The following is a 16,957-nucleotide window of genomic DNA, read 5'->3' as shown; positions in this document are numbered from 1 at the left end:
TCCTGTAGACTCCATTCTTTCTTCTGACACTGCCACTACCCTACTACAGGCCCTCCTTATAGCTGGATCGTTTCAGTAGCTTGCTGGTTGGTCTCCCTGCCTCAGGTTTCTCTCCAGTGCATCTTCTACTATGCTGTCAGATTGTTCTTCCTAAAAACTGTCTTTTCTGACCATGTCAGACTCCTAGTCATTAAACTCCCTTGGTTGTCTGTTACCTCCAGTATCGAATAGAAAATTTTATTTGACTTGTAAAGGCCCTCATACATAACACTTTCCTACCTTTCCATTCTTTTTATACCTTACTCCCTTCCAAATACTCTATGATCCAGCAACACCAACTTGCTGTTCCATGTACAAGACAGTCAATCTCCAACTCCCAACTTTATGTATTTTCAATGGCTGTCCCTGAAGCAGTAAGCACCCTGACATACATAGGTGGGCCTGCTATCACAGGTTATTGTATCTCCATTTCTAAAAGGAAAGCAACTTTTGAGGGGTCAGTAATCACTTTAATTAAGCACATATCATTCACTTAGTTCGAGGAAAAAGTCAGCCCCCTGAACTTCAGAGAAAATACAGAAAAATCTGAATCAACAGACAGAGCTTCCAAACTGTCTGACAGTAAGCAATGTACACATCACAAATCAGCAGACAGATGCAACTGCCTGACTACACATACATAGTTACCAGAGAGGGAAGCACCAACATCTGGGTTTTCAAAGCTGGGGAGCTGCTTAGCAGCTTCCCAGAATCTCATCTGGCACGCAAGACTTCTTCCAAAAACTAAGTCCCACAGTAAAACCTCATCTCAGTCTTCATACACTTGTTAGAGCCAGAGGACATCACAACCCTTGAACCAGTGCTTCTGACAAAAGGTATAGGCCTTCCTACAAATCTTCCCAGGCCCATTAATGGGTGGGGAAGATCTTTAATCACATTACTCAGTCAGAAGCACTTGATTATACTAAAACAAAAAATACATAATCAATACAGTCGCCTGAGCCTGGAATTCTCTCCACATTTGTGCTTCTGGCTTCCCTGGCTTCTTTCAAGCAATTTTCAGTGAAAATCCCACCTTGTACAAGATGCCATTCCCAATCCTCATTCATACAAGTGCCTTTGTTCTGTTGATTATCTCCGATTTATTCTGTCTATATCTTGTTTGTACGTAGATATTTGCATTGTTATCTCTACCATTAGACTGTGAGGTTTTTGAGAGTAGGATCTTTTGTGAGTTAAATTCCAAATGTAGTAAGTTTTTTGTCCCAAGATAAATGAGTTCAATTTGGGCTAGGTCAGCATCTTTGATCAAAAGAAAGTAGAGGATTGTCAGATCATGGATCAGTTGTAATATTGTCAATAAAAATAGCTTTGGAGAAGTTCGGTTCTCAACCATAAGAGGTCTGCTTTCTGCCAGAAACTACCAGCACAGCCAGGGAAAACATGCCTCACCAATACCAGCATTGACACCAGAGCAAAAGAAAGAACTGTCTGATATAGCTCACCAAATTGTTGCTCCGGGCAAGGGAATCTTGGCAGCAATTGAGTCCACAGGTAGCATTGCAAAACAGCTACAGTCCATTGGAACTGAGAACACAGAGGAAAATCAGCGCCTCTTATAGGCAGTTGCTTCTGATAGCAGATGATCGAGTGAACTCCTGTATTGGAAGTGTTATCCTTTTCCATGAGACACTCTAAGAGTGGCATTGTGGACATCAAGGTGGACAAAGGCGTAGTGCCTCTGGCAGACACTAATGGGGAGACTACCACCCAAGGTCTGGATGGGCTGAGTGAGTGCAGTGCCCAGTATAAGAAGGATGGAGCTGACTTTGCCAAGTGGCGTTGTGTACTGAAGATTGGGGATAATACATCTTCTTCACTTGCCATCATGGAGAATGCCAGTGTGCTGGCCTGATATGCTAGCATTTGCCAGCAGAATGGCATTGTCTCCGTCGTGGAGCCAGAGATCCTCCGTGATGGAGAACATAATCTGAAGTGTTGTCAGTGTGTCACTGAGAAGGCCCTGACTGCTGTCTATAAAGCTCTGAGTGATCACCATGTCTATCTGGAAGGGACCTTACTGAAGCCTAATATGGTCAACCCTGGCCATGCCTGTACCTAGACATATTCACATGAGGAGATTGCAATAGCAACTGTAACTGCCCTTCACCGGACTGTGCCTCCTACAGTCACTGGTATCACCTTCCTCTCTGGGGGTCAGAGTGAAGATGATGCCTCTATCAACTTCAGTGCCCTCAATACCTACCCTTTGCACAAGCCATGGGCCCTGACCTTCTCTTATGGCTGAGCCCTGCAGGCATCTTTCCTCAAGACCTGGGGTGGAAAGAAGGAAAATGTCAAGACTGCCCAAGAGAAATATATTAAGCAGGCCACAGCCAACAGCCAAGCTGCTCAAGGCAAGTATATTCCAAGTGGAAAGTCAAGAGCTGCAGCCAGTGAGTCTCTCTTTATCTCTAGCCATGCCAACTAACTTAAGTCAAGGCCTTCCACCTAGGTACACCCTAACACTCCAGGCCATCCCTCAGAGTCCAGGAAGAGGCTGAGATTCCAGAGCTTTGTGCTGACCTCTCCCATCACTCCTAATTTGTGTGGTATTGTTGCCCTCTGGTGAATCTAGTGACCCCTCCTCAGCCCACTTTTTCCAGTAAACTATCTAACAATGAAAAAAAAATAGCTTTGAAAGAGTTCTGAATTATTTCCAGGACATTTGGAGATTTCTCTTTTCCAAGAAGTTAACAGAATTTTACTCTACTCCATCTTTGTAAAGTACTTATTCCAGCATGTGGAAGTTTATAAGATTGTGGCCTCTGCTTTCTTTACTACGAGCTTACCCAAGAAAGCTGGTAATTTTTCAGTAGCATTCATAATGAGGATTTCAGGAACTTGAATTGAAAGATTTACCTTATTTTTATAGTTAAAAATATCCACCAGGAAAACAATTAATGAATAAAACCTTTTGTTTCGAAGTGTTCCCAGGAGCGAGTTTTCTTTTCCTTTTCAGCAGCTGTTGGTTCAAACAAGCGCATCAAGCAAAGTAGTGAATGAGCTTTTATGTAGTAGAATGGTGCATTTTTTGCTTCCCAATTTCTAAGAGACTCTTTTTAAACATGATGTTTTAAAGACCTGTATGTGATAAAGTTGATGGCTTTTGTGGCTGTTGACAAAACTTCTTTCAAGGCTGTTGGAAGAGTCTGTGTGTTGCTGTTAAAAGCAGTGAACAGTAGTGACATGAAGAGCTTCCCCTTTTTGATAAAGTAGCATAACCAGATGTATTAACAAGGTTTAAAGTAAATGCATCCTTGCAAACTGTATAAAAGTTTTCATTCCAGAGTTTTATTTGGAAAAAAAAAAAACTTAAAAAAAATTTTTTTTACTGTTTCCAAAATATTAATGGGCTTTATAGTTTCCAAAAAGGATTCACAAAGTGTATCAGCTGTTTTCATTGAGGGGTATTTGTACCTTCATCCATACTTTGTACTGAAGGGGTCGGTGGCAAGGCTGTCAGTTCCTCAGTGACCTGCTTCAAAATATTTAAAAACAATTAACTATTTCATAATTTATCACATCTTTTGACAGTGAAGCCACTCTCAGATTTTTCCTCTGTTATATTCCACAAACGAAGATGACCCTTTCCTGTGCTCATGGCTTTGCTAAAGTCTCTTCAGTAATGTGGGGCATTTTTCGTTTGGCACTCTGGTAAAGAGCTTAATAGGAGTCTTCAGAGTTTTTGTGAAAAGGCAGTTACAAATTTTGCAAATGCTTCACTTTCTCAAATTGAATTTTCTTTACATAAAAAAGATCCTGACATCTTTAGATATATTTTTAAGATGATCTGATATGAGATAACCTTTCAATTTTGTTGGCTTCATACTAACATTGGCAAAAATTTTTGCTGCAACAAATATTGTGGCATGTCCCATCATGGTCATTAATGCAAGTGAAACCATATTAACATGTGTTTGTTCATTATTATTTCATTTTATTTTATCTTTTTTATTTAAATTGGGATTGTAGATTTTTTTGAAACTTTTTTTTATAGTTTTTAAGTGACTTATTTGATAAGCTTGCATAGAAATAACTTATACGTTGTCAACAGGCATTTATTAGTGCCTACTATGTGCCAGGCATTGTACTAAAACTTTAGAGATAACAAAGAAAGGTTAAATCAACCTCTGCTTTCAAAGAACTCACAATCTAATGATGGAAACAGCGTGTAAAAACTGCATTTATGGAATAGAAATAGGTTAAACTGAAGGTGATTAGGACATGAAAGGTTCTAGTAATAAGGATAACCAGGAAAGGCTTCTTGCAGAAGGTAGAATTTTAGCTCTGAACAAAAAGAAGTCAGATAAGCCAGGAGGGTGAGGAGGGAAAGAATTTCAGGAATAGGGGAGAGCCACTGAAAATGAAGGGTTGGGAGTTAAAAATGAAGTGTCTTGAGTGTAGGAGTCTAGTGTTATCGTATCACAGAGTAATATGGAGAGGGGTGAGGTATGTAGGAAAATTGGACAAGTAGCGAGGGGCCAGGCTGTGAAGGGCTTTAAAAGCCAGATAGAGAATTTTATTTTGTTTCTGGAAGTAACAGAGAGTCATTGGAGTTTAACGGATAGTGTGTGTGTCTTGGTCAGAAAGGATGATTTCTTTTTTTTGTTCATACTCTGTTTATATATATTTGCGAAGTAAAGATATTCACACAGAGAATGTTGTAAGTATAGTGTTAGTATTATTCCATGAAAATCATATACGTTTAAAAATTACTTCTCAAGAAAACTGAATTGTGTCTGAAATGAGAACCATTATTTCTAGGAAGGCATGAAAAATCCAAAATCCAGATTCCAAGACTAATGTGATTTCTGAGTTATTAAGCCTTTAGAATTTTTAAAGCTTTAGATAAATTTTAAGATCAGCCTTGTGTTACTTCTCATAAAAGTAAGTGGATGTTTTGTACTTTGCTTGACATTCTGGTATCTGTTTTCTCCAGGACACTCTACTTCTAGCCTTATTAAAATACCTAGCTCTCAATCTTTCTCTCCTACAATTCTGCCTTTATACTAGGAGAATTCAACATACATATTGATACTCCCTCAAAACACCCTAACTTCCTAGTTCCTCAGCTCTACCCTACCTTAGCTACACATAGAGATGGTCCTACCCTTGACATCACCATCACCCACAAGTGCTCTACACCAGGACTTCTTAAACTTTTTCTACTGATAACCTTTTTGCCCAAGAAATTTTTACATAGCCCCAGATATGTAAGTATAAAAAAAAAAAAAGGTATGCAAATCAAACATTTACTGATAATAAATCATAATTTATTTTTAAACAATTCTTTGATACACATATAATTTTACCAATTATTAAAGATGAAAGCAAATTTATGTACTAATGAGATGGATGTGCTTGTTGATTTTTACATAAAGAATTAAATCTTGGCAGAATATTTAATACTGCAGGACGTAGAGCATCTTCAATGTTTTTCAGAGTTGATTGCTATTTTGATTTTATGATTGTCATTGCTGAGAATGTTGCTTTGCATAGATATGTAGTACAAAATGGCAGAAGTATATTTGGGACTATTTCAGAAATTGTTGGAAATTCTGTCCTAATCCCAGTCAAAATTCATTTAATGATTTTGTATGTTCAGTAAAAACACTGCAGTTCACAACATACAGTAGTCTCTAATCTGAGCCCTGGTATATGTTTCTGGCAGTGTTCATTGGCATTGCATGGCATGATGGCAAGCACAGTGCAAAGTGCACATGTTGTGTGTCCAGAACCAAGGCAGCAGTGAAGCTGCACAATGTACACTGCCAGAAACACCTTGCATTCATTACACATTTGATTTTGAATTGATTTTTGGTCTTTTACTATTGCCAAATTTCTTGTGACCCCAATAGTCAGTTACATGACCCTATGTGGGATCATGACCCACAGTTTAAGAAGCACTGTTCTATACTTCCTAGTTTATGAACTCTAAAATTCCTGCTTTCTTACAGGATTCATTGTGCCTTCCATCTTATTAATGTGCTTTTGAAGGAAGGTGAAAAAAAATCAAGCCATACTTAAACTGGTTCCACAGATTTATATTACATAATCTCATCTGAGGACATTTGCCAAGACCTCTATCTTTTCATCTCATGTTATTCATATGCCTTTCTTCACTAATTTCTTCCTTCATCCCCATTTCATATGAAGAAGTAGCCCTTCTCTTAGACAAGACAAACTCCTTTACATGGAAAAGTAGATCTCAGTTCATCCCATATTCTCCAGCAGTTTGCCACCTTTCTTTTCCCCTACTCTCTCACTAATCTTTAATCCCTTCCTGTACTCTTTTTTTTCTTTAGTGCCTACAAACACACCTAAGTCTACCATATCAAAACACTTATGTCATCTGTCTGACCTCACTATGGCATCTTCTATGTCTCCTCTCTCTTAGTTTAACTCCTTGAGAACCCTGTTTGTAATCAGTACCTTCACTTCCTTTCTTCTCAATTCCCTGCATTCTGGCTTCTGGCTTCATCCTTCAACAAAACTGCTTTCTCTGAAGTTACCAAATTCAGTGACTTTTTCTTAATCCTTATTTTCTTCGATCTCTCTGCCATTTCTACTGATGATAACCCTTTTTCCTTTTCCAAGATAATTTCTTGTCTTCCCTTCACTGCTCTCTCCTGGCTCTCTAACTGCTCCTCAGTCTCCTTTGCTGGATCTTTATCTGGGTTACTTTCACTAAACATGAGTCCCTCAAGACTCTGTCCTGGGCCCTCCTTTCCGTCTGTGTTATTTTACTTGTAATTGAATTTCTTAAATTCGTCATGTCCAGAACTGATCTTCTCTATTCCCACACTTCTTCCCTCTATTCTTTGTAACTTTCGTATTATTGTTAAGACTACCGCTGTCCTTCCGTTCACCCAACATAGCAACCACGTGTCATCCTCATCTCCTCATGTTACTACCCATACCTAATCAGTTGCCACTATCACTTCTACCTCCCAACATCTCTCACAGATATGCCCTTCTTTACTTATAGGCCTTGCAAGATGATGCATCATCTGTATCATTGCCTAATTTGTTAGCAGTAAAAAAAAAAAAAAATTAGATTCATAGAGACAATGCTATGGTGCAGGAATTTGAGCGTTAGACCTGGAATCAGGCAGAATTGAGTTCAGTTCCTTCCTCAGGCAAGTCACTTAACCTCTCATCACACTGGTTTCCTCAACTATAAAATGGGAGTAATTATATCTTTGCCTCCTATGGTTTTTGTATCAGATGAGATGACACATATAAAGTCTTTTGCAACCTTAAAGCACTATATTATTGATAGCCATTAGTAAATAACACTTTTCAGCAGTTGCTTCAGCTATCAGACATGTTGGAACTTTGTCTCCATTCATAACCTGCCCCCTATGTGTGTTGCAAAAGGCCAACGTTGCCTTATATAGAATTATAATTCTCACTTGAACTGCCAAGTTTTACAAAATTTTAACAATGAAAACAGCATATCTCTTTCCATGTGTTGGTCTACAAACAGTTGTAGTTAGGGAATCCTGGAAAACAACTTGGATGTCTAGATCACCAGTATGAGAATACGTAACTTCATTTGGTGGTGAATGACTCCTTGATGCAGATTTGCCTAATAGTTGGGCAGCTCTGATTTCTTCTGGAGACTAAGTTATGGGTATTCATAATACTAACTCTGGTTTGTTGCCTTCAATGATAATGGTAGTAAATGCCAAATTTCATCTCGATGTTTTTTGTCTGTCGTTAATAATTAGTTACAAAGTACTTGGGTGCATACTACTACATGCTGTTTTCCTTTTCATTTCCAATATATACTGATATTTGTTAGTAGTTATGTTAGATTTTAGATTTGTCACTTTGCCCTTTAAATAAGTATTGTGAGATTTTTAGCATATTAGTTTGGTTGATAAGTTTTATAGTATTTATTGTGAAAATTTTTCTTAAGTTTTAATTAATTATGCATTTTTAGGACATTGGTGCAGGAAAAGGCAAGTACTATGCTGTCAACTTTCCAATGAGAGATGGAATAGATGACGAGTCCTATGGGCAGATATTTAAACCAGTAAGTGTTACATTTGCCAGATCTCTTTCATTTTTTATTACATGTTGAAAGGGATTAACCTTTGATATCCTGTTTCCATGTAGATAATATCAAAAGTGATGGAGATGTATCAGCCTAGTGCAGTGGTGTTGCAGTGTGGTGCAGACTCATTATCTGGTGACAGACTTGGTTGTTTCAATCTTACCGTCAAAGGTAACTACTTTAAAAAGTGATATTCCCGTGTCAGGGTGGGAGAGGAATTTTCAAGAATTATTATTCTTTAACTTCACTATGTCTGATTTGATAAAGAGTTTAAGCCTCAGGTGCACATATATATGTATGGATTTATGCATAAATAATATTAAGTAACAAATAACCATTTGATCACTGGACTTTTTGCATGTTGTCATTTTAAAAATTAATTTATTATTAGTCTTTCACTAAACTCACTTGGCCATAGTGTAAAGATAATCTTGGGTTGTTAAAGACGATGCCAATGCAGTATAATCTTTGGCAGGTCCTACCACCCTAGAGAGACTTTGAGTGAGATTTGGTCTCTCTTCTGAGGTCCACCTTAACTAAACTTGAAAGATACTCATTCTCAAGTTGACTACAGAAGAATGAATTTTGCAGCCATAGCATCTCTTAAAGACTGTTGTTGGAGGGTGCAGTTTTAATTCCAGCACTCTGTTAGTTCAGTTTCAAACTTTGAAGCACAAGAGTCAGTCATAAGTCATTAAACATTTAACACAAGGAAGTTTACTTTGCCCTAACACAGCAAGGATATGCAGCAAGAATACAGTGACACTTATCTTCGGCTTTGGTTGACCGTCCTTCCTCGCCTCCTCATGGAAACACATCTGATCAACAGGTCATCAGGGTATGATCCTAGGCAGCCGTCAAGATTGAGAAACCTAGATTCCACATGACTTGGACTTTACGTTGTCATTAGTTAACCATGAATCTGCAAGCAGGGCCAGTCAAGTCCCAGGACAGCTTTTGTCCTGTACCTACCCCAGGAGAGGGTTGGAAGCTGGGGTGGAAGGAACATCAGAGAAGCGGGAATTAATAACCTAGGCCAGTCAAGTCACTTTTGTCTTTTGTAATTAATGTTTCCTCATGTTTTGAGTCGGGGGAAAGAAGCTATGTCAGGAAAACATTAACTCCTTAGTAACTGGGTCTTAGGGATCTTCTAGAGGACCTTCTACCATTTAATGTTTATAGGACTTTTGCTGCATAGTACTAAAGGGAAAAAGAAAAAGAAAAAAGGAAACAAAAACATGGAGGTAAACAAAAGCCAGAAATATACTAGTCCTTTCTTCCTTCTTTCAGAAGGACCAAGTCTCAAGTTCTAAAAGCTAGTTCATATTGCAGGTGCCACCAAGTCAACTCAGGGATCCCTTTCTACCAGGTAATTATGAACCCATCATTGTTACAGTGGTAGTATACTATTAGAAAGCAAAGATGCTTCCAACAATTCTATGCCTTTGTCTCCCGGGCCCTTTCTGGAAAGGAGTTGCCCAGAACATCCCAGAGGAAAGGAAGCCTGCCAGTTGAGGGGAACATAAGCTACTTCTCAGGGGATTGTGGTATCCTCTGAGGAGGCAAGAACTGAGACCCTGCACTGGGAAAGGCAGGGCCAGGGAAGGTTAGCTGGAACTAAGTCCAAAAACAGTCCATTCTTATCAGGTAAGTCTTCTGGAGACTGGATCCCCAAAATCACTGGACCAGAAAGTGCTTCTTCCTAAGATGTCAGTGATTTGTCACAAACATTGTTTGTAGGAGGTTGGACAACCTCATCTTAGCAGTCAAATGCATAATGATTCAACTGCTGATTATCAGAAGGAAACCTCTTGCCCCTGAGATGAGAAATTTTACTAGTTGGAGACAAGAAGAATATCCCTTGAGTTGTGCTCCAGCTTGCCCAGTTGGGCAGTAATAATTGCCTTGTTTTCACTTATGGCGATCATATGGTCTTCTGCCCACTATAGTATGGCATTACCACCCCGTTGTTCAACTTGGCATTAGGCCCATTCCCTAACCTTTGTTTTTCTTATAGCAGCTCCATATTGGTAACTTAGCATATGATGTCTCTGATGGGTGTTGACATGCTGCACAAATGCAGGGGGAGGCATCAGCATAATTCTTCCCCTGATTGTCTGGTCATGTGCAATCCAGGTTCCAGACCACTTGGCCAGACCTATGGCTGCCAATCAGGAGTCAGTATAGATGAAGATCTTCTTGCCTAGTATTATGTGGGATATCCCCTGTTAACAGATTAGGGGCTGCAGAAGTCAATTTGCACATGTCTCTCATAGCAGATAGCATCGGTCAATCAGGCAAGAGTGGCTTTTCCTCACATCTTTATAGGAGTAAGGCCCTTTAGGCCAGTGGAGGAGGAGGCATGGTTCTCAGTATCTGAAGTGGAGACTATACTAGTCTCTGGTATAGTCATCATCTACTTATGAAGGGCACTCACACCAGAAGGTCTTATTTCTAACATACCATTTCCATTTAGCACTAGAAGCCTCTTCTGCTACAATTGTCTTGTTAAGAGGGACCATCTTGGATCACACTTAGGGCCTAGAAAGAAGTAAGCAACTGTCTTCCAAAAGTGACGTAGTGACCAGCAGCCCTAGAAAACTTGGTACTCCAGAAGCCCAATATTCGTTTATTCTAGACACTTCTTGGTTTCCACTAAAGGCTCTGCTTATCCTATTCTATATGGAGAAAGATGTCCAGAAGCATGAGCCTCATACAGCCATAAGGACCCAAACTATAAGATAGCTTGATTTCTATCTTTCCAGGGCAGTGGTCTGCTCTGGGACCCCTTTGAAAGAGGCAGATTTGCAGTGACTGTAAATAGGGGCCATCAGGATACCTAGGTAGGAAATATAGGTTCTCCAAAATTTGAAAATTACAGTCAGTCTTTGGCTTACTTTTTAGTTCATGTAAAAGCAACTGTCCATAGCTTATTCCAGACTCTACCTGGAATTCTCTGGTTTTTCCCTAACTAAAATTTGACTGAGCAGTTTGGACCCCAGATTACCTTATATTTGATTCTCCCCCCCATCTCCAAAATTTGACTGAGCAGTTTGGACCCCAGATTACCTTATGTTTGATTCTCCCCAAAATTTGACTGAGCAATTTGGACCCCAGATTACCTTATGTTTGATTCTCCCCCCCATCTCCATCCTTTTTATGGACCTCCTGCCACAAAGGGCTTCATCTGCCCCTATTACCATTACACCATTAATGTAGTGGTGTTCACCAATGCCCTTTCAGACCTCTTTAGGTCTCTGCTCATCATAATGTGGTAATACGAGGGAAAGTGGAGGAAACCCTAGGGAAGGATGGTAAAATTACATTGGACTGTTTTCCAGTTGAAAGCAAATCACTCTTGTCCAGTCTTAGCCACAGAGATAGAGAAAAAAGCATTGGCAGCTTTGATTGCTCCATGCCAGTCATCGTGGTCCTGGGTAACTTACCTTCAACATTGACAGGGAAATGGGAACAGCTGTGGAAATAAGCTTGACAACTTTTCAGCTCCCAGTCCTCTGTAAAGCTACCAGGTACCATCTACCTTCCTCTCAAATGACACAGGGTTGTATAAAGAGAGCTGTATAATGAAGTGATCCAACTTCCTTCTTCTCCATTACTTGAGAAATATCTTTCACCTCCATCTGCCTCATTAGGGACCAGATACTGTGTAGTATTAACTACGTGGGAGCAGTTAACTGTAAACATTTTCTTTTGGCCTTTTCCAGAGTAATATGCCTATAGATTGCTGAAAGGATTTGCACAAGATCTGAACCTATGATCTTTCCTCTGTAGCCTCCCCTGAATGATCTAATTGGGACAAGGGCTTTAGAGGATGCCTCAGGATGAGACTTATGGATCTTTGGTGCCTGGTTTCTTAATTTCTTGCACAGTTTTGTTAATTCACCTTGATCTGGTCATTGCTTTCTTATCAACCTCATGTTTCAAGAGCTTCCCCAAGCTCCCTCCTATTATTTCTGCTTACCTAGCCAGACAGTATTTGTACAGCCACAACTGTCCCCACCTGCTGCTCAAGTTTTACCTGTTGATCAAGCCCATTCCTGTGTGGTTATGTGTCTGGGGAGACCCCATAGCTAACTCTGAAACCTTCCAGCAAGGCTCCTCCAACAAAGTAGAATCTACTTGTACCTGAGACAGGCTTGGTATAGTGTTCAGGGACTCCTGAGGTTTCCCTTTGAACTTCTACAAACATTCCAGTTCATCGGTGGGAAAGGTTTGCTCATTACCAGCTCCCACGTGGTGAGTTCCCGGATGGGGACTGACAAATCATCAAGCTTCATTCCCATCAGGAGAGATCCCTTTAATTAAACAACCATTAATTGACCCCTGGCTTTTATTGCATGGTCCTTGAAAACTGAGAATTCAGTCTCTAGCTGCTTCAGTCCTCTATTCCAAGTTCACTTTTAGTCTACTTCAGCTTGTAGTTCAGTTTACACGGAGCAGTCAACAAAAGTCAGGGAATTCTGGGCTGGATTTACCCTTCCTGGACAAGATTCTTCAACACCCATTGAACTAATCCCTAAGCAGGAATTTACCGTACTATACAGAACTACATCATTGGGAGGGCACTTGGAAACAGGGAGGAACATAGTGGTCCAATCACCCCACTCTCCTCTATAGGTACAGGATTCTTCCCCCAATTTTACCTAAACTTATCTCAAATTGCTGAAACTAGACCATATATCAAAGGTACTCTTCTAACACTCTTAGTTCAGGTTAAAATTGGGGAACTTTTAACTGAACATTTAACAAAAAAGTTTACTTTGCTTTAACAGTTATATAATTACTTGCCTTCTCATAGAGATGCATCTGAATCAGTTGGATATGGTTTTAACCTCCCACCTAAGTCTGAAAGGCCTAGATTCCACATGAGTAAGTCTTTTTATGCTCCTCGAGTTTCATGAAAATGCATCCTGGAAGCCGAGATCAGTCATATCTGGAAAGCTTTGTCTTCTTATAGGTAAAGCCTCCCCATATTGGTGGAGGGGGAAAGAAACTGCATCAAGGAAACTGGGCCTATCACAGAGACCTAAATTTAAAAGGATTGCAATCTGAATCATAATGGAAAGATTATGCACACAGATTCCTAAATTTTTTGTATCAATAAAGCAATCCAAAATATTTTTTTTTAGTTTAAGAAACCTTTTTTTTAATTGAATTCTTTTGTTTTCAGTGTTCGACAATCACTTCCATATGTCTTAGATTTTTTATCCACTCCCTCCTCCTTATTCCTCTCTCGCCTCTCCCTCCCTGAAATGGTGTACAATCTTATATAGGTTCGACACGTACATTCCTATTAAGTGCATGTTGCATTGAAGAATTAAAATAAATGGGAGAAACCAATCTTTCTTAAAGACTGCTGCCAAGAAAGCATTAAAGGCAGTAATTATGCTTTGTGACAGTAGCATGTAACCTGTGGGTTTATTAAAGTATGTTCAAATCATATACCAATATTCTTTGTTTATATAGACAAATTCAGTTTTTCTTTTGAAAATAGTAAATGTAATCAAATGCTATCTGAAACTAAATCTGTATTATGTAGACATCTATCCTTTGAGATTTTACAGACAAGGTAGGCTAACATTCTCTATCAAATCTCAAAGGATTGGTGTCTACATAATACAGATTTAGTTTCAAGAGAAGTAGTTGTTCCTCTACAAAAGTCCTACTCTCAGAACTCATTTGTGGTGAATGACCTCAGGTTCTTGAAGAAAAAATTCATGTTACTGGACGTTTTGCACATTAGAAATGTTCATTGTGGTTCAGAAGTCAGATAAGATGTATTGTCTGAGAACCAGTCTAAGTGTGAGAGGCTCATCACTAATAGTCTGGCTATTAGGCATATTAATTCTTTGAACATGGTGACTCATGATGTAAATTTTTTTTACTGGTCCTCTATCTCTGGTAACCTCCTTCCACTTAAGTATTGGCAATATGTATGGAGTGGCATAAAAGCAAGGGTGGCTTAAAATATCATTATTTAGAAATTTGGTAAATAATCATTTTACCTTAGGTACTCCAAACACAAAATCCTAGTCGGTAGAGTTTTTCATCTAAAGGGTCCAAGAGATCATTTCACGAGACCCTGGGTCATTTTGCTTTTTCATGCTTATGATAGACATAAGCAAAAAGATTAACAAGAAAATAATTTGTAGGTTAGGTACCAGCAGACATTTCAGATGTTTATGCCTCTGTTTGTGAGTGTTCTGTTCAAGAACGGAGTTGAAAAAAGGTTAAGATGAAATGACCTCCAATTACAATAGCCACAACCTGAATATTCAAATGAGGTGTTTAAACTGAAAAGTTGGGAGGGGGGAACTTTTAGAGTGCTGTAAATCTTGAAGCATCCTGACCTTGTAATATTCAAAATTGTGGATGACTCAAGACAATGGAGAGACAGGCAGGGAGCTACACAGCATTATCACTAGTGACTTATACATTAAGGAGTAGCATGAAAAACAAGCTCTTCATCTGTCTTGATTATAGCCAAATGATTTATAAACTTGACAATACAGAAACATCAGATGAGGGTGGTACAAAAGTTACATTGATTAAAGTATAGTAAACTGGGAAATGTGTGATACAAAAGTCATGAGTTGACAGATAATGGTACAAGTTGTGTTTATTCTCCTAGAGCAGGAATTCTTAACCTTTGTTGTCGACCCCTTTAACAATCCAGTGAAGTCTGTGGATCCCTTCTCAGAATAATATTAATAAAGGACTTAAGTATAAGGATGATAAATTAAAGAACAAAAATCTTGGATAGGCAAGGGAAATCTCTTTTTAGAAAAAGGCAAAAATAAAAATGATTTGTTGAAGGGAGAGAGAGAGACAAGGGGCATTTTATTTGACCATTTAGCTGAATAGACAGAAAGGTAAGAATAATTAGCTAGCTAGAATTAGCTGAAGGAACTTGTAAGTTAGTGAATACTCCAAAACTAGGAAATGGGTAACAAAAGAGTAATTGAAGAATCCAATAAAAGTGACAGATTATACAAGAAAGCAAAACTTTCACAATCTGTTGCTTATAGGAAAAAAATTTTTTTGGCCAGAATAAAAATGTTTTTAAAACATATACATATGCTAAATATGGGCTAGAAAAAAAATTGTTATACATCAGGCAAATTCCAAAACAACAGGAGTTGCAATCATGTTCTCAGACAAAGGTAAGTGCATTGAAAACAAAAAGGTATAACTACATTATGCTAAAAAGTCATATATCAATATTAAACTTAAGTGCTTCAAATGCTTTTGCATCTAAATTCCAAAAAGAAAAATTAACTGAACTACAAGAGGCTATAGTAATGTAAGTGGCAGGACATTTTCACGTCTTGGTTTTGGGTAAGTTTAAGAGAAAGAAATGAAATGGAAACTAGAGAACTGAATGTTTTGTTGGACTAACCAGCTAAAAGGCAAGATGGTCTTCTATGTGTAACTGTTAAAAGAATGTCTGTTATTTCTCTCCACCAATTGGAATTTTTACAAATTTACCACATACTAAGGTATACAGACATTATAAATGTTAAAAAATATAAATGCTACATATTTTACGTACCATAATGGAATGAAAATGATTCAGAGACCATAATAAGAAACCAGCTAGAGACTCAACAAAATTCTAAAGTTGGTTAAAGAACAAATGATGGAAACAGTTATTTAGAAGAAGATGATAATGATGAAACAACTCACCAGAATTGCTGGGGTGCATCTAACGCAGCACTGGGGGGAGAACATTGCTGAAGAAATAACAAAGTAGAAAAGGAATATTAGTAAACCAGATTTGCATTTTTAAAAGTTTGAAAGCTAAAATAAATACAAAAGAGGAGATATCAAAAGTAAGTTGAAAATAAATTAGAAACATACTATAGAAGTGATCACACTAAAAGTTGGTGTTTTGAAAAGACTAATAAGGTTGATAGACCTTTAGCCAATCTGATTAAAAAGGAGGTGGCAAAAATCAAATTAACAGTGAAATCAGAATAAAGTTTTAATTGACACATTAGAAACAGTGTATGCTAACAAAACAAAAGAAACAGGGTTTCAAAATAAAAATAGAGAACTTAATAGAAGACCAAATAGAGAATTTAAACAATCCCATCTCAAGAAGAAAATAGAACTAGCTGCAAAGAAACTACCAAAGGGGGGAAAAAAAACTAATAAGAGTCACAGAGTTCTATCAAACCTTTAAAAAAAAAGTGCACATCACTTACATTCTCAAAATTGAGAAAGTACCCTACCAGATTTCTTTTATGAAAGAAATGAAGTTCTAAGCTAAACCAAGAAAGGATCAAATGATTATGGAGGAACGTTATTAGTGAGTGTTATTTCTAAAATTTGAATAAAACCTGGTCAGTCATACTTCATTGCTTTATCTAAGAAATCATTATGATGGAATTAGATTTATAACAGGGATTACAGATTTTCTCAGCATTAGGGAAAGAAAAACTATTTTTATAGTGAAAACAAACATTTAAAACCCCACATCATTATCAGTAGATGTGGGAAAAGCCTTTGACAAAGTACAGTATGTGTTTATGCTAAAACATCTCCCAATAATGGGCAGAGAGGAGCTTTTTTAATGTCACAAAATGTTTAAAACCAAAAGGAAGCATCATAATGACAACAGGAATATACAGAAACTTTTTCACTTAAAAGATGCTCACTATTTGATACAGTTTTGGAAATGCTAACAGTAACAATGAGAAAATTAAAGGCCTAAGGATCCCTGTTTGCTGGTGTCTCTAGGTAGGTGGCACAGTGGTTAAAGTGCAGCATCTGGAGTCAGGAAGAATCCTCTTCCTGAGTTCAAATCTG

General features: G+C 38.2%; 1 protein-coding gene and 1 pseudogene across 1 annotated transcript in view; both read left to right on the top strand.

Moving 5' to 3' along the window:
- Positions 1 to 16,957, top strand: part of HDAC2 (histone deacetylase 2) — a 58,624-nt gene that overhangs the window by 27,850 nt on the left and 13,817 nt on the right. Inside the window, exons 7-8 of the mRNA XM_072643077.1 lie at positions 8,012 to 8,104; positions 8,188 to 8,296. Of these exons, the coding sequence (XP_072499178.1) occupies positions 8,012 to 8,104; positions 8,188 to 8,296 (202 nt within the window). The remainder of the gene's footprint in view (positions 1 to 8,011; positions 8,105 to 8,187; positions 8,297 to 16,957) is intronic.
- LOC140530415 (fructose-bisphosphate aldolase A pseudogene) lies at positions 396 to 2,692 on the top strand (annotated as a pseudogene).

The sequence above is a fragment of the Notamacropus eugenii genome, chromosome 2, assembly GCF_028372415.1.
Source record: "Notamacropus eugenii isolate mMacEug1 chromosome 2, mMacEug1.pri_v2, whole genome shotgun sequence".
Classification (NCBI taxonomy): Eukaryota; Metazoa; Chordata; class Mammalia; order Diprotodontia; family Macropodidae; genus Notamacropus; species Notamacropus eugenii.
This window is presented reverse-complemented; position numbering and strand designations above follow the sequence as displayed.